Source organism: Chiloscyllium plagiosum, unplaced genomic scaffold (assembly GCF_037043375.1).
Source record: "Chiloscyllium plagiosum isolate Xiang-an unplaced genomic scaffold, Cpla_swu_hap1 HiC_scaffold_17, whole genome shotgun sequence".
Classification (NCBI taxonomy): Eukaryota; Metazoa; Chordata; class Chondrichthyes; order Orectolobiformes; family Hemiscylliidae; genus Chiloscyllium; species Chiloscyllium plagiosum.
The window spans coordinates 617,602-641,204 of record NW_028270155.1 but is presented as its reverse complement, the minus strand read 5'-3'; the positions used below and the strand labels follow the sequence as shown (position 1 = coordinate 641,204).

Genomic DNA, 23,603 nt, shown 5'->3' with positions numbered 1-23,603 from the left:
TGGGTCCCCTGGATTGACCAGTCCAGGAAAGTGCTATTAAGGCGTCATCTCCACTTTGGTGTTTATCTTTTAAATGACAACTTCAATTATAGTTTAAAATGACTGTAAAAGCAAGTTGTGCTTTCTTTCTGCACATCAAGCCTTTTCTGTCCTTATTTCATGTTTGCAAGAAATGTGGTTTTTAGCCCATTTATCAGTCTCCCCTGCTATCCCTATTATTCATTTTCCATCCTGTTATTCCTTTTAACCAGTATCTTCCCTTGCCTTAATAATGTCTTCTACTCATGTGCTCATTAACACGTCTCCTCTAATTTTCTCCATTATACCAACTGTGCCTCTTAGAAACTAGGAGCAGGAGTAGATCATTTAGCTCTTTCAGCCTGCTGCACCATTCAAAAGAAAAAGGACTGATCCTCTACCTCAATGCCATATTCCTGCTTTCTCCCCATACATCTTAATATATGACTTGGCCTCCACAACTTCTATGGTATAAAATTCCACAGGTTCTCTACACTTTGAGTTAAGTTCTTCCTCATCTCAGTCCTAACTGGTCTACCCCATATCCCTACACTGTGCCTCGTGGTGCTAGACTCTCCAACGAGGAAAACATTCTTCATAAATCTAATGTGAGAGCTCTTCTCCTTCTAAACGTTAATGCGTACAGGCCCAATTGAACCAATCTCTCCTCATAGATAGTTCTGCCATCCCCAGTATCAGCCTAGTAAACCTCCACTTCACTCCCTCTATGGCAAGTATTTCCTTTCCTTAGAGAGACCAAAACACATTACTCCAGGTGTAGTCTTCCCAAGGCCCTCCATAACTGCAGTAAGACATCCCTACTTCTGAACTCATATCCTCTTAGGTGCAGCAAGCAATTAGAAAGACTGAAGACCAATATACCATTTGCCTAACAGTTACTTTGCTGGAAATGTGTTGCTGGAAAAGCGCAGCAGGTCCTAACAGTTACTTTCACTAACTAGTGTACAAGGACACCCAGATCCCTTTGTATGTCTATACTTCCCAATATATCTCCATTTAAATAACGGTAGTCGATTCTGTTTTTCACACTAACGTTTATAACTTCACATTTAACTATATTATATTGCATCTACCATGTGTTTGCCCACATACTCAACTTGTATAAATCACTTGAAGTCTTCTCACCTCTTCCTCGCTACTTATAAGTCCATCCAGTTCTGTGTCATCAGCAAATTTGAAAATGTTGCATTTGGTTCCCTCTTCCAGGTAATTAATATATATTTTAAATAGCTGGGTTCCAAGCACTGAGCCTTGCTTTATCCCAGCAGTCAGTGCCTACCACTTGGAAAAGGATCCATTTATTCCATCTTTCTGTTTCCCATCTATGAACCAATTCTCAATCCATGACAATATATTACTCCCAACCCATTTGCTTTAACAAAAAGCCTTATGAAAATCCAAATACAACACATTCACCGATTCTCCTATTTTTCTGGTTATATCCTCAAAAAACTTCAGTAGTTTGTTAGGCATGATTTGCCTTTCATAAATCTATGCTGGCTTTGTCCAATGTTCTAATCCTAATGCCTTTCCAAATGTTCCATTATCATGTATTTTAAAGTAAACTGTAACATTTTTCCCCACTGCTGATGTTAGACTAACTGGTCTGTAATTCTCTGTTTTCCATCCCTTTATAAATTGTGAGGTTGCATTTTCTATTCGCAAATCTCTAGGAATTTGTCCAGAGTCTATAGAATTTGGATGATGTGTACAAAATGTATCCAATATTTCCAGGGCCACTTCCTTTAGTACTCTGGGGTAAATTATTAGGCCTTGGTGATCTGTCAGCCTTTAATCCCATTAATTTCCCCAGCACCGTTTTCTTTCTAATACTAATTTCCTTCAATTCCATTCTCACTGGAGCCTTGGTTCCCTAACATTTCAGGTAGATTATTTGTTCCCTCTTTTGTGAAGACTGAACCAGAGTATGTGTCCAATCTTTCTGCCATGTCTTTGCTCCCCATTATAACCTCTCTGGCTTCTGACTGTTTCTGGGCATTTGTTGCCTAAAACTCAGTCTTCCCAGGGCTCTTGTGGCATGATGATAGTGTTCCTACCTGTGATTCCGAAGGCCTGGATTCAAGTCCCATTTGCTCCAAACATGAGTAATAACATCTCTGAAGAGATTGATTAAAAATATCTACTTAATCTTCCCCTCATACTCCATTAACCAGTCCCTCCAGTTTTCAAAAGTCTCCTCCTTGGTGTCCATTAATCAGTCTCTCGCCCTTATCTATTGTTATTAGCCATCACCTACCAGTGTTGTCCCCATTAAACTGTACACCTTCCCATCCCCAAATAGCTGTTATCCCTTCAGTGCTCTTTGCAGTAATTTGGGGCCTTGTGAGCCAGTGCAGTATAACCCTTGTCTCCGTTGTCTGTCTACAGATCCTAAACCTGTATGACTCATGGATCTCCTTCCTAAGCAGTGTCCGTTATTGGATGGCCTTTAACGTGGAGCGGGCATGTCAATCCTACTTCGGTTGTGTACAGTGCATAAGTGGACCGTTGGGCATGTATCGCAACCCCCTGCTGCGGCTTTTCCTGTGTGATTGGTATAACCAGCAGTTTCTGGGCTCCAAGTGCAGCTTTGGAGATGATCGACACCTCACCAATCGAGTACTGGGCCTTGGCTTCAAGACAAAATATACAGCCCGCTCCCGCTGCCTGACTGAGACGCCAAGCCGTTATCTTCGCTGGCTCAACCAGCAGACCCGCTGGAGTAAATCTTACTTTCGTGAGTGGCTGTATGGTGCACTCTGCTTCCATAAGCACCACCCATGGATGACATATGAGGCCGTGGTCAGTGGTTTCTTCCCCTTCTTCCTGACAGGCACTGTGCTGCACCTCTTCTACAGGGGACGGATGTGGAACATTCTGCTGTTTTTGCTGGCTGTGCAAGGGGTGGGGGTGCTGAAGGCTGGTTTTGCTTGCCTGCTCAGGGGATCGGCACAAATGCTCTTCCTGTCCCTCTACTCACTGTTGTATATGACCAGTCTCCTGCCCGCAAAGCTCTTTGCCCTGCTTACCATCAACCGGCCTGGCTGGGGAACATCAGGCCGGCGCAAGCTTGTTGTTAACCTTGTGGGTCTGCTGCCTGTATCTGTCTGGTTTGCCGTGTTGTCTGGGGGTTTGGGTTACACCATCTACCGGGAGAGCCAGCAGGCACTAGCTGACACTGAATGGCCTTTCCTCATTATTGGCTCCACTGTATATGCCTGTTACTGGCTGCTGCTGCTTGGCCTCTACTTGGGTATCGTAGTCAAACCATGTGGTCACAAGCAAGAGCATTGTGAACTGGTCTTCTTGGAGGCCTGAAGCCCAGGTCGTGCTGTCACAAAGCCACACAGGGACTGCCTACTCTATGGCACTACCTGCATGTATGCCGCCCACTAGGGCTTTTGACAACGTCAAAGCCACTGCTGAGGAGTCCAGGAGCAATATTTTAATTCCAATTTGGTAATTTTTACTTGTTTAATAAACAATAACGTAAATGTTTTAAAAATTGCATGGAACAATATTTCCATTGCAAGTAGTTGTTTGATAGTATAGGACTTGCATATAGTCTTTTTCCCAGGGATGGGGAATTGAAAAACTAGAGAGCACAGGTTTATGATGAGAGGGGAACTTCTTCTCATAGAAAGTAGTGCATATATGGAATGGGCTACTGGAGAAAGTGGTTGAGCTATGTACCATCTCCACTTTTTAAAAAAAAATTTGAATTGGTACAGGGATGGAAAGGATTTTGAGGGATATGGACCAAATGCAGACAATTGACACTCGCTGAGTGAGCACCATGATCAACATGGACTAATTTGGGTCGAAGGATCTGTTTCCGTGCTGTAGTACTCTATGACTTGAGTAGTGTTTTAAAAAAGATACATTTTGTCAAAGCTTTTCATCTTCCACTCATCACACTGTAGAAGAGCAAATTGTGATTGACAAGTGAAATGTGATTGGAGGAACTATCAAATGAGCTTTCCATGAGATCCTTGCTGAGAAATCAGCCAAGGGCTTCTCTACTACCGTCCATTGCAAACCAACTTCACTAGACAGTTTACATTGTGAGTCCTATATGCTATAAGATTGGCCTTATTGGCAAATTATCAATGGGACCTGAGACATTTGTTCACCTTTAAAACCTGATGCTGAAATGAGAAGACATGCTAAAAGTTAATGCCTGTCTTAACTAGATCATTTTCTGCTGAATATTTTAAAAACAACAGCTTCCTAGGCCATCACTTTTGGTCCTGAAGAGTTACCCGGTCTACCTCAGATATTTAAGTAACAGTTGAAGCTATCTGTTTAATGCTGTTACTATATAGTAGCAACATGAGTGGTGTTCAGCACTAAATTGATACTACTGTCAGGCCAAAAAGATGCTCTGCCTTTCACACAATTGAGTAATGTGCTATAACAAGTTCAGGGCCAGTGTGATGCCATGTTTAAATAGGGCAAAGTCAGCATGGTTTAATTAAGGGGAGGTCATGCCTGACATTCTGTTAGAATTCTTTGAGGTTAGACCAAGAAGAACCAATGGATGTTATCTATCTGGACTTCCAGAAGGCCTTTGACAAAGTGTCTCCAAGGAGGCTGCTGAGCAAGATAAGGGCCCAGGGTTTAAGGCCAGGCATTAGCATGGATAAAAGATTGGCTGTCTGGCAGAAGGCAGAGAGTGAGGATAAAAGGATCCTTCACAGGATGCAGGCCAGTGACTAATGTTCAACAGGGGTTGGTGTTGGGTCCACAATCTTTCACTTCATACAGCACTGATCTGGATGTATGAACTGAGGGCATTCTGTCTAAGGTGTTACAAAGATAGATGGAGGGACAGGTAATATTGAGGAGGTGGGGAGGCTGTAGAAAGATTTAAACAGGTTAGGAGAATGGGCAAAGAAGTGGCAGATGAAATACTTTCGAAAATTGTATGAGATCATGCACTTTGATAGAAAGCATACAGGCATGGACTATTTTCTAAATAGGGTGAAAATTCAGAAATCTGAAGTGCAAAGGCACTTGGGAGTCCTAGGTTTTTCTTACGGTAAACTTGAAGGTTGAGTTGATAGTTAGGAAGGCAAATACAATGTTGTCATTCACCTCAAGGGGACTAGAATATAAAAGCAGTGATGTATTTCTGATGGTCTATAAAGCTCTGGTCAGACCACATTTAGAGTACGGTGAGCAATTTTAGGCCCAAAACCTCAGGAAAGATGTCATGGCCCTGGAGAGAGGGTCCAGAAGAGGTTCATGAGAATGATCTCCAGAATTAAAGGTTTAACATACAAAGAAATTTTGAGGACTTTGGGGCAGTACTCAAAGGCGTTTAGAAGGATGAGTGGAGTTGATGTTGGGAAGATGTTTTAATTGGCAGGAGAGGGGAGGACCTGAGGACACAGCCTTAGAGTAAATGGAAGACCCTTTAAAACGGAAATAAGGAGAACTGTCTTTAGCCAGAGAGTGATGAATCTACGGAATTCATTGTCACAGAAGGCTGTGGAGGCCAGGTTATTGAGTATATTTAAGACAGAGATAGATAAACTTTGATTCCCTTTGCAATCAAGAACTTATGGGGATAAACCTATCAACCATGATTGAATGGCGGAGCAGACTCGATGGGTCGAATGGCATAATTTCTGTTTCTATGTCTTTTATGGTATGCAAGATGTGCATCCCAAAATCTAGTATATCAATATCAAATAGCACGTCACTTCAGGTATTCACAATAAGCAAGGTACTAACTGTAACCAACTAACCCGTGTTTGCAAAACTCAACACAATATCCAACATTCAATGTGATTCAGCAGCTGGACTGCATTTGCTGAATAATCCCAAATGTGAAAAAAATTATGTTGACTACTGTTTTAGGATTGTCAACTAGGTTCAGTGAGGCGTATATGTGTACAGGAGGCAACATATATTAATACACAGTATAAACGTCAGTTTTCCCCTTAAATTGGTATTCTTCTAAATTGTCCTGTTGAGTGTAAGATGAAAAGCTTAGTCAAAATGTGTCCTTTCTCAGCAATACTTAACTTCCACAGCAGAACACCATAAGATTAGATTAGATTACCTACAGTCTGGAAACAGGCCTTTCAGCCCAAAAAGTCCACACCAACCTTCCAAAGAGTAACCCACCCAGACGCATTCCCCTACACTATATTTACCCCTGACTAATGCACTTAACACTACGGGCATGGCCAATTCACCTGACCTGCACATCTTTTGGATTGTGGGAGGAAACCGGAGCACCCGGAGACACGGGGAGAATGTATAAACTCCACACAGACAGTCAGCATATGGGTGAATGTTACCACAGTTTGATGGGATGAAGGTGTGTTGACATCTCAGGGAGGGGTGAATATTGTGTATTAGTATGAAATAGGTGTGCTATTCACAGCCAAACATTAGCACATCTCCTAATCTATTATTAGATCATAGTTGCTGTTTTTTTACTGGTTCTACTGAGGTTCCCACAGGCCATGAAACAGTTACATTTCAGGGAAAACAAACTACTCTTGTTCACAATATTGCTCTGTTTTTCTAAAATGTAACTTATTTTATTTTTATATGAATGTTTGCCAAAATCTGTATTTAATAAAGCATCTCAGAATCACTTACTGCAGGTGAATGGATTTTAACTGAAAACACTGTCCAACATTTGCAGTGAAAATCCATGGTAGTGCTTGTAAAGTAATTATACTCAGATGCACATTGGGGAAACAGTGAATGTAATTCCTGGTCTGTAACCTAAACCTCTATTTATTTTTTACAGTTGCTTTGGGGTTTTAAATTCTTATGTTTTATATTAACTTTTAACAAAATAAAGATTTAATACTTGAATCTTACTGTTGGTTTGTCCAATTCAATTCAATCATCAAGTCTGACCTGATACAAGAAGCAAAAACATTGGAACAATCAGCAGGTCAGACAATATCTATGGGTCAAGATAAAGCACTAATATCTAGAATTTCCTGAATAATTTCATCATTATAATGTCTACATTGTAGAACCTGTTCGAGTGTGATCAAATCCCAGAAATTTAGGATCTTAAGAGCTGCTTATGAGGTAGTCAAGAATTATGCAGAACACAAGTCGTCCTATGGCCCATCAAGCCTACACCAATAAAAGATCACTCTAAATCTACACTTGTTCTACTTTTCAGCACTTGACCTATAATCTTAAATTAAGACATTTCAAGTGCCTACCCAAGTATTCACCCTAACTCAAAAAGGGAGAGGATAAAGGTAAACAATACAAGCTAATTAGCCTCACATTTCAGTCTTACAGCACAGAAACAGACCCTTTTTGGGCCAAACTGATGCATGCTAACCATAATGTCCAACCACACTAACCCCATATCCTTGCATCTGGCCCATATCCTTCTAAACCTTTCCTATCCATGTTCTTTTCCAAATGCCTTTTAAATGTTGTTAATGTACCTGCCTCAACCACTTCCACTAGCAACTCATTCCATATGCATATCACCCTCTGTGTACCAATGTTGCCCTCGGGTTCCCTTTTATTCTTCCTCCTCTAACCTTAAACTGATGCCCTCTAATCCTAGTTTCCTCAACCCTGGGAAAAAGACTGAGTGCATTCACCCTACCCATGCCTCTCATGATGTTGTACACCTCTAAGATTTCCCCTCAGTCTCCTAAACTCTAAGGAAAAACATCCCAGCTTGTCCAACCTCTCCCTCAGAACCCGGAGTCCTGACAACATTCTTGTTAAGTTTTTCTACACACTTCTTAGTTTCATAACATCCTTCCTATAGCAAGGTGACCAAAATTGAACAATACTCCAAGTGCAGCCTTGCTAATGTCATGTATAACTGCAACATAACTTCCCAACTTTATACTCAAATGTCCTGACTGATGAAGGCCATTGTGCCAAAAGACTTCTTCAATGCTGTCTACCTGTGAATCTATTTTCAGAGAGAGAACCGTGCATCTGAACTCAAGGCCCCTCTGTTCACCACATCCTTGGACATTCCAGGCCAATAAAAATGTTTTTGAATCTTAGCCTGAGTCTTTCGTACCCAGAGGTCTTCTCCACAATAAGGGTGTCACTCCCACCTTGGATCCCGCCAAATCAGTCCCAAGAACAAACTGAATTCCTGGAACTGACACACTGTCAATCACTCCCACTGTTACTTCCCCAGTAGCAAGTTTTGCAAAGATTTGTAGCTCAAATCATCAAAGACTACTCAGAAATGACTGCCAGACTACTCAGACCCCTTGGCATCATGGTAGCCCACAAACCCACCAACACACTAAAACAGCAGCTAATGAACTTGAAAGATCCTATACAGACAACAAGCAAAACTAATGTCATTTACAAAATACCGTGCAAGGACTGTAACAAACACTCATTGGTCACAGGCAGAAAATTAGCCATCAAGATACATGAACACCAACTAGCCACAAAAGGACATGACCCTCTCTCACTAGTATCCTTACATATGGATGAGGAAGGACACCATTTCGACTGGGAGAAAGTGAGGACTGCAGATGCTGGAGTTCAGAGCTTAAAAATGTGTTGCTGGAAAAGCGCAGCAGGTCAGGCAGCAAAGGAACAGGAGAATCGACGTTTCGGGACATTCCAGCAGAAGGGCTAATGCCCGAAACATCGATTCTCCTGTTCCTTTGATGAACATAGAACATAGAAAAATACAGCACAGTACAGGTCCTTTGGCCCTCGATGTTGCGCCGATCCAAGCCCACCTAACCTACACTAGCCCACTATCCTCCATATGGTGGAGGACTCAAAGCCCTCCGCTTCTTCCTTTCCCACCGTACCAACCAATACCCTTCCACTGACACCCTCCTTCGACTGACTGAACTGGTCCTCACCCTGAACAACTTCTCTTTCCAATCCTCCCACTTCCTCCAAACGAAAGGAGTAGCCATAGGCACCCGCATGGGCCCCAGCTATGCCTGCTTCTTCGTAGGATATGTGGAACAGTCCATCTTCCGCAACTACACTGGCACCACCCCCCACCTTTTCCTCCGCTACATCGATGACTGTATCGGCGCTGCCTCGTGCTCCCACGAGGAGGATGAACAGTTCATCCACTTTACCAACACCTTCCACCCTGACCTCAAATTCACCTGGACCGTCTCAGATTCCTCCCTCCCCTTCCGAGATCTCTCCGTTTCTATCTCGGGCGACCGAATCAACACGGATGACATTTACTATAAACTGCCTTCCTGTTCTTGCCACCAAAGTGGATAACCATACATTTATCCACATTAAACTGCATCTGCCATGCATCTGCCCACTCACCTAACCTGTCCAGCCTGTAATCACCCTGTAATCTCCTAACATCTCCATCACATTTCACCCTGCCACCCAGTTTAGTATCATCAGAAAATTTGCTAATGTTATTATTAATACCATTTTCTATATCATTAATATATTGTAAAAAGCTGCGGCCTCAGTACTGATCCCTGCGGTACCCCACTGGTCACTGCCTGCCATTCCGAAATGGAGCCGTTTATCACTACTCTTTGTTTCCTATCAGCCAACCAACTTTCAATCCAAGTTAGTACTTTGCCCCCAATACCATGTGCCCTAATTTTGCTCACTAACCTCCTATGTGGGACTTTATCAAAAGCTTTCTCAAAGTCCAGGTACACTACATCTACTGGATCTCCCTCGTCCATCTTCAGAGTTACATCCTCACAAAATTCCAGAAGATTAGTCAAGCATGACAACAACTCACCAGGACGAAGGACTCTATACCCAGCATGAACAAAACCAATGTAGAGTACAAAATCCCATGCAAGGACTGCACAAAACACTACATAGGACAAATAGGAAGACAGCTAACGATCCGCATCCATGAACACCAACAAGCCACGAAATGACACGACCAGCTATCCTTAGTAGCCACACACTCAGATGACAAGCAACATGATTTCGATTAGGACAACACTACTAATATAGGACAAGACAAACAGAGAACAGCCAGGGAATTCCTAGAGGCATGGCACTCATCCACAGATTCAATCAATAAGCACATTGACCTAGACCCAATATACCGGCCACTGCAGCGGACAGCTGGAACTGACAACCGAAAGCGGCAGATTTTAGAGATTAAGCCTTCTCCAGGACTAGAAGTTGGGGTAAGGGAGCTACCCAGCACAGGTTCCAGTGTGAAACTTACGCTAATGTTATGACCCAAGGCAACACAGGTTATATATTTTCATTTGCTATATTGCTGGAAATCAGTGAATATCCTTAAAAAGATTTCCTCTCCTTGCAGGTCTTTAAATCACCAAAAAAGAAACTTCACATTTCCTATGAACACACAGCAAACTTTGCTTTAACCAGCACCTAATGAGCTGGCACTCTTGATAAACCATAAAACTATATCCCTGAAATACCAGAAGTTTATTGTATTATCATAATCACCACAATATCTGAATAGTCAGTTGAAGGATGCAAGTGAGATGGCTCTCTGCTTGTAAATTTTGTTTACATTATCTAAATTAATTATGCTGGAAATAAAGTATAACAGCGATGTTTATACCTGCTGCATTACATTTCTATTACTTAGTGAGTGTTTTTACATTAATTATGTGGACCTCTTGATCAACTAGAATATTTGATCGACTGATACACTCTTGGTCCCAAAGGTGCCGGTCAATAAAATATTTGCTGTATTAACAATGAGAAAGTAAAACTAAAACAGGAAGTATATATATATAAAAATATATTAACAAAGTTTGCAATTGATTCTGCATTAAACACAGATTCATTCACCTATTTCAAGGTAAAGTCTCATAACAAAATGCCACAAGAATTGTGAAAGCCACAAACATGAGCAACATCATTTGATATCCAGTATTCAGTCACCTCAATATGAAGATGTGCTGCTGAGGAAGAGTCCTGTCAAACAGCGTCAATGAACATGTTCCGACTACAGCTTTTTAGGCACATTAGTGATAATGGGCTTTGGACGGGTTTTGAAAATGATCTTTTTCTTGATGATTGCGGAGACTAGGTAGTCGCATAAAATGCTTCCTTCACTCACTTCTTGTTCAGCTACTTCAGTTTCCATTGGTCTTTCGGCTCCTGCTCTCGCACCAGTCTGCTTCACGAGCACTACAAATGGTCTTTCCAAGCGGGTGACTTTACCGTAAAGAATGTGATGGCCAACTATAAGTATTGGCACACCCTGGGAATGGGAAAGAGGGAAATAAATGCACCAGAGATTACTCAACTCAGAAAACAGCAGAATAAGACAATTTATTAATCCGCAATATCAAATACAGGTTGCTATAACTCCATAGTAAAGATTGAAACAACAAACAGGAATATCCCAGGCAAGTGCCAAACATAGTCAGGTATGGCACGGAGTTACACACACTTAGTTGGGAGAGAGTAACTAAACACTCAGACAAGCTTTTTTTTTGTTATTTGTTCAGAGGACTATGGATTCCCTGGTTAGGTACAGGAACAAGGGATGTCTTGTTTCAATTATACAGGGCATTGGTAGTCATACCCAAAATGTTGTGTACAGTTTTGGTAGCTGAGGAAGGATGTTCTTGCCATAGAGCGGGTGCAACAAAGTTTTACCAAATTGATTCCTGGGGTAGCAGGACTGATGTAGAAGGAGAGGTTCAATTGATTAGGCTTGTATTCACTGGAGACTGAAAGAATGAGAGGGGATTTCATAGAAACCTATAAAATACGAACAGGGCTAGACAGGTTAGATGCAGGAGGATACCCCTGATGGTGGAGTCGTCCAGAACGAGGGATTACAAAAAATATTTTAGGAGGAAAATTAGGAGAAATTTCTTCACCAGAATGGTGAGCCTGTGGAATTTACTACCACAGAACGTAGTTGAGGCCAAAACAAGTGTTTTCAAGAGGTAGATATAGGTGTTGTGGCTAAAGGGATCAAGGGATGTGGGGGAGGGCAGGATTAGGGTATTGAGTTTGATGATCAGCCATGATCAAAATAAATGACAAAGCACTTTTGAAGGGGCCGACAGAAGATAAGAGCAGGAGTAACCCTATGTTTCAATGCCTAATGGCCTTTGGAAAAGTGATGGTGAGCAGGTTGTTAGGAAGGGAGGTCCAAGACTTTAACTCAATGACAGTGAAGGAATGATGATATAATTCCAAATCACAATAGTCTGTGGCCTGGAGGAGAACTTGCAGATAGTGGTGTTCCCATGCATCTCCTCTCGGCGTCTTTCTATATGGTAGAGGTCATGAATTTAGAAGGCACTGTTTAAGGAGTCTCAGTAAATTGCTGCAGTGTATCTTGCAGATGGGATCCACTCCGTTACTGTGTATCAGTGGTGGAGGGACTAAGTAGTGAAGTTGATGGAGGGGGTAACTATTAAATGGACTGCTTTGTCCTGAATGGTGAATAGCTTCTTCAGTGTGGTCGGAGCCACACTGGCTCAGTTTGAGATTTGCAGAATACTATCCATTGGTGACAAAGCAATATTGACATGTCGAATGGGTGAGCAAAATTGCAGTAGACGGAATTTAGTTACTTTTGTGATGTTACTGTGTCTTTAAGAGAGATGTGTTCTGTGCTGTTTCTTTTGCAGGGAGGCGTTGCCACAGTGGTGCTGGAATGTCTGCTTCAGAAGCAATGGGTGAACAGTTTTGAACTCAGTTTTCTTTTATTAGAAAAATGCAGCATGAGTGGGTGGAGTCAGGCTCACACAGACCTAGGTTTTAGATTTGCTTTCACTTGGGATTTGGAATTGGCTTTTGAAGTTGATAGTTCTCGCTCTTGCTCTGCTGTAGCAAAAAGCTCGAGTTCTCCCTCTGCTACTAGCTTGTTTCTTTTGCTGTTCCTTTTCCTGCAGAGAGCATATTATGACCATATATAGAGTCATAGAGATGTACAACATGGAAACAGACCCTTTGGTCCAACCCGTCCATGCCGACCAGATATTCCAAACCAATCTAGTCCGACCTGCCAGCACCCAGCCCAAATCCCTCCAAACCCTTCCTATTCATGTACCCATCCAAATGCCTCTTAAATGTCGCAATCGTACCAGCCTCCACCACATCCTCTGGCAGCTCATTCCATACACGAACCACCCTCTGAAAAAGTTGCCCCTTAGATCTCTTTTATATCTTTCCTCTCTCACCCGAAACCTATGCCCTCTAGTTCTGGACTCCCCGACCCCAGGGAAAAGATTTTGCCTATTTACCCTATCCATGCCCCTCATGATTTTATAAACCTCTATAAGGTCACCCCTTAGCCTCTGACGCTGCAGGGAAAACAGCCCAGCCTGTTCAGCCTCTCCCTATAGCTCAAATCCCCCAACCCTGGCAACATCCTTGTAAATCTTCTCTGAACATAGAACAGTACAGCACAGAATAGGCCCTTCAGTCCATGATGTTGTGCCGACCACTGATCCTCATGTATGCACCCTTAAATTTCTGTGACCATATGCATGTCCAGGAGCCTCTTAAATGTCCCCAATGAACCTGCCTCCACAACTGCTGCTGGCAACGCATTCCATGCTCTCACAACTCTGTGTAAAGAACCTGCCTATGACATTCCCTCTATACTTTCCTCCAACCAACTTAAAACTATGACCCTTCGCGTTAGTCATTTCTGCCCTGGGAAATAGTCTCTGGCTATCCACTCTATGTCTCTCATTATCTCCAATGAAAAAAGTCCGAGCTCAGTCAAACTCTCTTCATAAGATAAACCTCCTCTGAACCCTCTCCAAAGCATCCACATCTTTCCTATAATAGGGCGACCAGAACTGGACACAGTATTCCAAGTGCGGTCTAACCAAAGTTTTACAGAGCTGCAACAAGATCTCACGACTCTTAAACTCAATCCCCCAGTTAATGAAAGCCAAAACATCATATGCTTTCTTAACAACCCTGTCCACTTGGGTGGCCATTTTAAGGGATGTACCTGCACCCTAAGATCCCTCTGTTCCTTCACACTGCCAAGAATCCTATCCTTAATCCTGTACTCAGCTTTCAAATTCTACCTTCCAAAATGCATCACCTCGCATTTATCCAGGTGGAACTCCATCTGCCACCTCTCAGCCCATCTCTGAATCGTGTCAATGTCCCGCTGCAGCCTACAACAGCCCTCTATACTGTCAACAAGTCTGAACCCTTTCAAGTTTCACAACATCAATATGCAGGTGGACTGGGTAAATAATGTTGTTAGTGGATCTAAAGAAAGGGAATTCATGGAATGCTTACAGAATGGCTTTTTGGAACAGCTTGTCATGGAGCGCACAAGAGAGCAGGCTATTCTGGACCTAGTGCTCTGCAATGAACCAGACTCTATAAAAGATCTTAAAGTAAGGGAACCCTTAGGAAGTAGCGACCATAATATGATAGAGTTCAGTCTGGAGTTTGAAAGGGAGAAGGCAAAATCGGATGTAATGGTGTTACAGTTGAATAAAGGTAATTATGAGGGCATGAGAGAGGAACTGACTAAAATAGACTGGAAGCAGAGGCTAACCGGGAAGACAGTAGAGCAAAAATGGCAGGAGTTTGTAGGTATAATTGAGGACACTGTACAGAGGTTCATTCCCAAGAAAAGAAAGACTAACCGGGGAGGGATTAGACAACCTTGGCTGACAAAGGAAGTCAGGAAATGTATTAAAGAAAAAGAGAGATCCTATAAAGTGGCTAAGAACAGTGGGAAATCAGAAGATTGGGAAGGATACAAAAGCAAACAGAGGATAACAAAGAGTGTAATAAGAAAGGAGAGGATCAAATATGAAGGTAGGCTAGCCAGTAATATTAGAAATAATAGTAAAAGTTTCTTTCAGTACATAAGAAACAAACGACAGGCACAAGTAGACATTGGGCCACTTCAAACTGATGCAGGAAGCCTAGTGATGGGAGATAAGGAAATAGCAGGAGAACTTAACAAGTACTTTGCGTCAGTCTTCACAGTGGAAGACATGAGTAATATCCCAAAGATTAAAGGGTGTCACGGAGCTGAGTTGAGTATGGTTGCCATTACGAAAGAGATAGTGGTAGAAAAGTTAAAAAGTCTTAAAATTGATAAATCTCCTGGCCCTGATGGGATACACCCTAGAGTTCTGAGAGAGGTGGCTGAGGAAATAGCAGAGGCATTGGTTGAGATCTTTCAAGAGTCACTGGAGTCAGGAAAGGTCCCGGATGATTGGAAGATGGCTGTTGTAACCCCCTTGTTCAAGAAAGGATCAAGGCAAAAGATGGAAAATTATAGGCCAATCAGCTTAACCTCGGTTGTTGGTAAAATTCTAGAATCCATCATTAAGGATGAGGTTTCTAAATTCTTGGAAGAGCAGAGTCTGATTAGAACAAGTCAACATGGATTTAGTAAAGGGAGGTCATGCCTGACAAACCTGTTGGAATTTTTTGAAGAGGTAACAAGTAGGTTAGACCAGGGAAACCCAGTGGATGTGGTCTATCCAGACTTTCAAAAGGCCTTTGATAAGGTGCCACACGGGAGGCTGCTGAGCAAGGTGAGGGCCCATGGTGTTCGAGGTGAGCTGCTGGGATGGATTGAGGATTGGCTGTCTAACAGAAGGCAGAGAGTTGGGATAAAAGGTTCTTTTTCAGAATGGCAGCCGGTGACGAGCGGTATCCCGCAGGGTTCGGTGCTGGGGCCACAGCTGTTCGCATTATATATTAACGATTTGGATGAGGGAACCGGGGGCATTCTAGCGAAGTTTGCCGATGATACGAAGTTAGGTGGACAGGCAGGTAGTACTGAGGAAGTGGGGAGGCTACAGAAGGATCTTGACAGGTTGGGAGAGTAGTCCAGGAAATGGCTGATGGAATTTAACGTGAGCAAGTGCGAGGTCTTGCACTTTGGCAAAAAGAATAAAAGCATAGACTACTTTCTAAATGGTGAGAAAATTAATAAAGCCAAAGCACAAAGGGATCTGGGAGTGCTAGTCGAGGATTCTCTAAAGGTAAACATGCAGGTTGAGTCCGTGATTAAGAAAGCGAATGCAATGTTGTCTCTTATCTCAAGAGGGTTGGAATATAAAAGCAGAGATGTACTACTAAGACTTTATAAAGCTCTGGTTAGGCCCCATTTGGAGTACTGTGTCCAGTTTTGGTCCCCACACCTCAGGAAGGACATACTGGCACTGGAACGTGTCCAGCGGAGATTCACACGGATGATCCCTGGAATGACAGGTCTCACATATGAGGAACGGCTGAGGATACTGGGATTGTATTCGTTGGAGTTTAGAAGATTAAGGGGAGACTTAATAGAGACATACAAAATAATACATGGCTTGGAAAAGGTGGATGCTAGGAAATTGTTTCAGTTAAACGAGGAGACTAGGACCCGTGGACACAGCCTTAGAATTAGAGGGGGTCATTTCAGAACAGAAATGCGGAGACATTTCTTCAGCCAGAGAGTGGTGGGCCTGTGGAATTCATTGCCACGGAGTGCAGTGGAAGCCGGGACGCTAAATGTCTTCAAGGCCGAGATTGATAGATTCTGGTTGTCTCGAGGAATTAAGGGCTACGGGGAGAACGCTGGTAAGTGGAGCTGAAATGCGCATCAGCCATGATTGAATGGCGGAGTGGACTCGATGGGCCGAATGGCCTTACTTCCACTCCTATGTCTTATGGTCTTATCTTACCAATTGGAAGACCAGAATTGCATGCAATATTCCAACAGTGGCCTAACCAATGTCCTGTACAGCCACAACATGACCTCCCAACTCCTGTACTCAATACTCTGACCAATAAAGGAAAGCATACCAAACTCTTCCTTCACTATCCTATCTCCCTGCGACTCCACTTTCAAGGAGCCATGAACCTGCACTCCAAATCTCTTTGTTCAGCAACACTCCCTAGGACCTTACCATTAAGTGTATAAGTCCTGCTAAGATTTGCTTTCCCAAAATGCAGCACCTCGCATTTATCTGAATTAAACTCCATCCGCCACTTCTCAGCCCATTGGCCCATCTGGTCCACAGCCTGTTGTAATCTGAGGTAACCCTCTTCGCTGTCCACTACACCACCAATTATGGTGTCATCTGCAAACTTACTAACTGTACCTCTTATGCTCACATCCAAATCATTTATGTAAATGACAAAAAGTAGAGGACCCAGCACCGATCCTTGTGGCACACCACTGGTCACAGGCCTCCAGTCTGAAAAACAACCCTCTGTCTTCCCCCCTCTGTCTTCTACCTTTGAGCCAGTTCTGTATCCAAATGGCTAGTTCTCCTCGTATTCCATGAGATCTATGAGGAGAAAGTGAGGTCTGCAGATGCTGGAGATCAGAGCTGGAAATGTGCTGCTGGAAAAGCGCAGCAGGTCAGGCAGCACCCAGTGAACAGGAGAATCGACGTTTCAGGCATAAGCCCTTCTTCAGGAAGAAGGGCTTATGCCCGAAACGTCGATTCTCCTGTTCCCTGGGTGCTGCCTGACCTGCTGCGCTTTTCCAGCAGCACATTTCCAGCATTCCATGAGATCTAACCTTGCTAATCAGTCTCCCATGGGGAACATCGTCGAACACCTTACTGAAGTCCATATAGATCACATCTATTGCTCTGCCCTCATCAATTCTCTTTCTTACTTCTTCTTCAAAAAAAAATCAAGTTTGTGAGACATGATTTCCCACACACAAAGCCATGTTGACTATCCATAATCAGTCCTTGCTTTTCCAAATACATGTACATCCTGTCCCTCAGGATTCCCTCCAACAACTTGCCCACCACCGTCAGGCTCACCGGTCTATAGTTTCCTGGTTTGTCTTTACCGCTCTTCTTAAACAGTGTCACCATATTTGCCAACCTCCAGTCTTCCGGCACCCCACCTGTGACTATCGTCGATACAAATATCTCAGCAAGAGGCCCAGCAATCACTTCTCTAGCTTCCCACAGAGTTCTCGGGTACACCTGATGAGGTCCTGGGGATTTATCCACCTTTAACCATTTCAAGGCATCCAGCACTTCCTCCTCTGTAATCTGGACATTTTGCAAGAGGTCACCATCTATTTCCCAACAGTCTATATCTTCCATATCCTTTTCCACAGTAAATACTGATGCAAAATATTCATCTAGTATCTCCCCCATTTTCTGCGGCTCCACACAAAGGCCGCCTTGTTGATCTTTGAGGGGCCCTATTCTCTCCCTGGTTACCCTTTTGTCCTTAATGTATTTTTAAGAACCCTTCGGATTCTCCTTAACTCTATTTGCCAAAGCTCTCTCATGTCCCCTTTTTGCCCTCCTGATTTCCCTCTTAAGTATACTCTTACTTCCTTTATACTCTAAGGATTCACTCGATCTATCCTGTCTATACCTGACACATGCTTCCTTCTTTTTCTTAACCAAACCCTCAATTTCTTTAATCATCCAGCATTTCGTATACCTACCAGCCTTTCTTTTCACCCTGACAGGAATAAACTGTCTCTGGATTCTTGGTATCTCATTTCTGAAGGCTTCCCATTTTCCAGCTGTCCCTTTACCTGCGAACCTCTGCCTCCAATCAGCTTTCTAAAAGTTCTTGTGTAATACCGTCAAAGTTGGCCTTTCTCCAATTTAGAACTTCAACTTCTGGATCTGGTCTATCCTTTTCCATCATTATTTTAAAACAAATAGAATTATGGTCGCTGGCCCCAAAGTGCTCCCCCACTGACACCTCAGTTACCTGCCCTGCCTTATTTCCCAAGAGCAGGTCAGGTTTTGCACCTTCTCTAGTAGGTACATCCACTTCCTGAATCAGAAAATTGTCTTGTACACACTTAAGAAATCCCTCTCCATCTAAACCTTTAACACTATGGCAGCCCCTGTCGATGTTTGGAAAGTTAAAATCCCCTACCATAACCATCCTATTATTCTTACAGAGAGCGGAGATCTCCTTACAAGTTTGTTTCTCAATTTCCCTCTGACTATTGGGGGCTCTATAATACAATCCCAATAAGGTGATCATCCCTTTCTTATTTCTCAGTTCCACCCAAATAACTTCCCTGGATGCATTTCTGGGAATATCCTCCCTCAGTACAGCTGTAATGCTATCCCTTATCAAAAAGGCCACTCCCCCTCCTCTCTTGCCTCCCTTTCTACCCTTCCTGTAGGATTTGTATCCTGGAACATTAAGCTGCCAGTCCTGCCCATCCCTGAGCCATATTTCTGTAATTGCTATGATATCCCAGTCCCATGTTCCTAACCATGCCCTGAGTTCATCTGCCTTCCCTGTTAGGCCCCTTTCATTGAAATACATGTAGTTTAATTTATTAGTCCTACCTTGTCCCTGCCGGCCCTGACTGTTTGACTCACTTCAGTACTCAACTGTCTCAGATTATATGTAGCTTGTAGAAAAGGGAAATGAGTAATGAAGCAGTTAAAAGAACTCCCTTTCTTCAATATGCTCCCTGAAAAATCTGATAACATGTTCTCAACTATCGTCTTCACAGGTCTAGGACACATTTCATGCTGCATTCTCTATATCGCATCTTGACTTGGAAAGGATGATAGAGAGTTGGGTTTTTGGGGAGGGGGATTTGGCAATGTGGCTGTCCACTCTCACCTCCTTGCTGAAGTGCAGTTCTCCCATCAGATTCCCAGCTAGGCCACTGTGGTTTCGGGATTCGATTTCTCCCTGAAGTTCCAGCAACAGCCACTCAGGAGCAAAACCACCACCATCATCATCAAGACTGAAAGCAAAATGAAACATGAAAAGTCTGGGTGTGGCCGAGAGAGAGGGAGTGGGACCTAGAGAATGTTGGAACGAAGGGGCTGACAAATGTGACAAAGAGTTAAAGATTGAGAAGCTGGATTGAAGGGTGGAGAGAGGGGAGGGAGCAGGGTGTGTGTGTGTGAGAGAGAGTGAGTGAGTGAGAGCGAGGAGGAGCAGGGAGAGAGAGAGGGGGAGTGGGGTGAAGAAGTGAAGGGTAGGTGGGGGGGTGGGAAGAGAGGAGGTGGGGGGGGGGGAAGAGAGGAGGTGGGGGGGGGGGGGGAAGAGAGGACGTGGGGGGGGGGGAAGAGAGGAGGTGGGGGGGGGGGGGAAGAGAGGAGGTGGGGGGGGGGGGGAAGAGAGGAGGTGGGGGGGGGGGGAAGAGAGGAGGTGGGGGGGGGGGGGGAAGAGAGGAGGTGGGGGGGGGGGGGGAAGAGAGGAGGTGGGGGGGGAAGAGAGGAGGTGGGGGGGGGGGAAGAGAGGAGGTGGGGGGGGGGGGAAGAGAGGAGGTGGGGGGGGGGGGAAGAGAGGAGGTGGGGGGGGGGGGAAGAGAGGAGGTGGGGGGGGGGGGAAGAGAGGAGGTGGGGGGGGGGGGAAAGAGAGGAGGTGGGGGGGGGGGGGAAGAGAGGAGGTGGGGGGGGGGGGAAGAGAGGAGGTGGGGGGGGGGGGAAGAGAGGAGGTGGGGGGGGGGGAAGAGAGGAGGTGGGGGGGGGAGAGAGGAGGTGGGGGGGGGAGAGAGGAGGTGGGGGGGGGAGAGAGGAGGTGGGGGGGGGAGAGAGGAGGTGGGGGGGGGAGAGAGGAGGTGGGGGGGGGAGAGAGGAGGTGGGGGGGGGAGAGAGGAGGTGGGGGAGAGGGGGGGGAGGGGGGGGAGGGGGGGGAGGACGACGGGGGGGGGGGGGAGGACGACGTGGGGGGGGAGGACGACGTGGGGGGGGGGGGGGGGAGGACGACGTGGGGGGGGGGGGGGGGGAGGACGACGTGGGGGGGGAGAGGACGACGTGGGGGGGGGAGGACGACGTGGGGGGGGGGGGGGGGGGGGAGAGGACGACGTGGGGGGGGGGGGGGAGGACGACGTGGGGGGGGGGGGGGGAGGACGACGTGGGGGGGGGAGGACGACGTGGGGGGGGGGGGAGGACGACGTGGGGGGGGGGGGAGGACGACGTGGGGGGGGGAGGAGGACGACGTGGGGGGGGGGGAGGACGACGTGGGGGGGGGGGGGGGGGAGGACGGGACGACGTGGGGGGGGGGGGGGGAGGACGACGTGGGGGGGGGGTGGGGGGGAGGACGACGTGGGGGGGAGGACGACGTGGGGGGGGGGGGGGGAGGACGACGTGGGGGGGGGGGGGGGGAGGACGACGTGGGGGGGGGGGGGGAGGACGACGTGGGGGGGGGGGGGGAGGACGACGTGGGGGGGGGGGGGGGGAGGACGACGTGGGGGGGGGGGGGGGAGGACGACGTGGGGGGGGGGGGGGAGGACGACGTGGGGGGGGGGGGGGAGGACGACGTGGGGGGGGGGGGGGAGGACGACGTGGGGGGGGGGGGGGAGGGCGACGTGGGGGGGGGGGGGGGGAGGACGACGTGGGGGGGGGGGGGGGAGGACGACGGGGGGGGGGGGGGGGGAGGACGACGGGGGGGGGGGGGGGAGGACGACGTGGGGGGGGAGGACGACGTGGGGGGGGGGGGGGGGGAGGACGACGTGGGGGGGGAGAGGACGACGTGGGGGGGGGGAGGACGACGTGGGGGGGGGAGGACGACGTGGGGGGGGGGGGGAGGACGACGTGGGGGGGGGGGGAGGACGACGTGGGGGGGGGGGGAGGACGACGTGGGGGGGGGGGGAGGACGACGTGGGGGGGGGGGGGGAGGACGACGTGGGGGGGGGGGGGAGGACGACGTGGGGGGGGGGGGAGGACGACGTGGGGGGGGGGGAGGACGACGTGGGGGGGGGGGGGGGGAGGACGACGTGGGGGGGGGGGGGGGGGAGGACGACGTGGGGGGGGGGGGGGAGGACGACGTGGGGGGGGGGGGGAGGACGACGTGGGGGGGGGGGGGAGGACGACGTGGGGGGGGGGGGGGGAGGACGATGTGGGGGGGGGGAGAGGACGTGGGGGGGGGGGGAGAGGATGGGGGGGGGGGGAGAGGACGTGGGGGGGGGGGGAGGACGTGGGGGGGGGGGGAGGACGTGGGGGGGGGGGGGAGGACGTGGGGGGGGGGGAGGACGTGGGGGGGGGGGGATGACGTGGGGGGGGGGGGATGACGTGGGGGGGGGGGATGACGTGGGGGGGGGGGATGACGTGGGGGGGGGATGACGTGGGGGGGGGGGATGACGTGGGGGGGGGGGGATGACGTGGGGGGGGGGATGACATGGGGGGGGGGATGACATGGGGGGGGGATGACGTGGGGGGGGGATGACGTGGGGGGGGGATGACGTGGGGGGGGGATGACGTGGGGGGGGGAGGGACGTGGGGGGGGGAGGGACGTGGGGGGGGGATGACGTGGGGGGGGGATGACGTGGGGGGGGGGAGGGGGAGGATGTGGGGGGGGGGAGGGGGAGGACGTGGGGGGGGGAGGGGGAGGACGTGGGGGGGGGGATGGGGAGGACGTGGGGGGGGGGGAGGGGGAGGACGTGGGGGGGGGGGAGGGGGAGGACGTGGGGGGGGGGGAGGGGGAGGACGTGGGGAGGGGGAGGACGTGGGGGGGGGGGGAGGGGGAGGACGTGGGGGGGGGGGGAGGGGGAGGACGTGGGGGGGGGGGGGGAGGGGGAGGACGTGGGGGGGGGGGAGGGGGAGGACGTGGGGGGGGGGAGGGGGAGGACGTGGGGGGGGGGGAGGGGGAGGACGTGGGGGGGGGGGAGGGGGAGGACGTGGGGGGGGGAGGGGGAGGACGTGGGGGGGGGAGGGGGAGGACGTGGGGGGGGGAGGGGGAGGACGTGGGGGGGGGAGGGGGAGGACGTGGGGGGGGGAGGGGGAGGACGTGGGGGGGGGGGAGGGCGAGGACGTGGGGGGGGGGGAGGGCGAGGACGTGGGGGGGGGGGAGGGCGAGGACGTGGGGGGGGGGGGAGGGCGAGGACGTGGGGGGGGGGGAGGGCGAGGACGTGGGGGGGGGGAGGGCGAGGACGTGGGGGGGGGGGAGGGCGAGGACGTGGGGGGGGGAGGGCGAGGACGTGGGGGGGGGAGGGCGAGGACGTGGGGGGGGGGGAGGGCGAGGACGTGGGGGGGGGGGGAGGGCGAGGACGTTGGGGGGGGGGGGGGAGGGCGAGGACGTGGGGGGGGGGGGGAGGGCGAGGACGTGGGGGGGGGGGAGGGGGAGGACGTGGGGGGGGGGGGAGGGGGAGGACGTGGGGGGGGGGGAGGACGTGGGGGGGGGGGGAGGACGTGGGGGGGGGGGGAGGACGTGGGGAGGGGGAGGACGTGGGGAGGGGGAGGACGTGGGGAGGGGGAGGACGTGGGGAGGGGGGAGGGGGAGGACGTGGGGGGGGATGGGGAGGACGTGAGGGGGGAGGGGGAGGACGTGGGGGGGGGATGGGGAGGACGTGGGGGGGGAGGGGGAGGACGTGGGGGGGGGAGGGGGAGGACGTGGGGGGGGGATGGGGAGGACGTGGGGGGGGGGATGGGGAGGACGTGGGGGGGGGAGGGGGAGGACGTGGGGGGGGGGAGGGGGAGGACGTGGGGGGAGGGGGAGGACGAGGACGTGGGGGGGGGGAGGGGGACGTGGGGGGGGGGGAGAGGGGGAGGACGTGGGGGGGGGAGGGGGAGGACGTGGGGGGGGGGGTGAGGACGTGGCGGGGCGGGGCGAGGGGGAGGGGAGGACGGGATGAGCCGCGGCCGTTACCGGGGGCTCGCGTGCACTACGATTTGAACCATCTTCCCGCCACACAGCCACCTCTACACCATTTCCGCCTTCGGATTTATTTCCGG

At 48.9% G+C, this 23,603-nt stretch overlaps 2 protein-coding genes across 2 annotated transcripts in view; one reads left to right on the top strand and one right to left on the bottom strand.

The window, feature by feature from the left end:
* Window positions 1-6,884, top strand: part of has3 (hyaluronan synthase 3) — a 49,693-nt gene extending 42,809 nt beyond the window's left edge. The window contains exon 4 of the mRNA XM_043706468.2: window positions 2,428-6,884. Coding sequence (XP_043562403.2) covers window positions 2,428-3,357 — 930 coding nt within the window. The 3' untranslated portion in view covers window positions 3,358-6,884. The remainder of the gene's footprint in view (window positions 1-2,427) is intronic.
* Window positions 6,885-10,415: 3,531 nt separating this feature from the next.
* chtf8 (CTF8, chromosome transmission fidelity factor 8 homolog (S. cerevisiae)) lies at window positions 10,416-23,598 on the bottom strand. The gene is made up of 3 exons (XM_043706466.2): window positions 23,518-23,598; window positions 19,543-19,669; window positions 10,416-11,221 (listed from the first exon to the last, which is right to left on the bottom strand). Exons 1-3 carry the CDS (start codon window positions 23,547-23,549, stop codon window positions 10,964-10,966), a joined length of 417 nt encoding a protein of 138 aa, XP_043562401.1. The 5' UTR covers window positions 23,550-23,598; the 3' UTR covers window positions 10,416-10,963.
* Window positions 23,599-23,603: the final 5 nt, after the last annotated feature.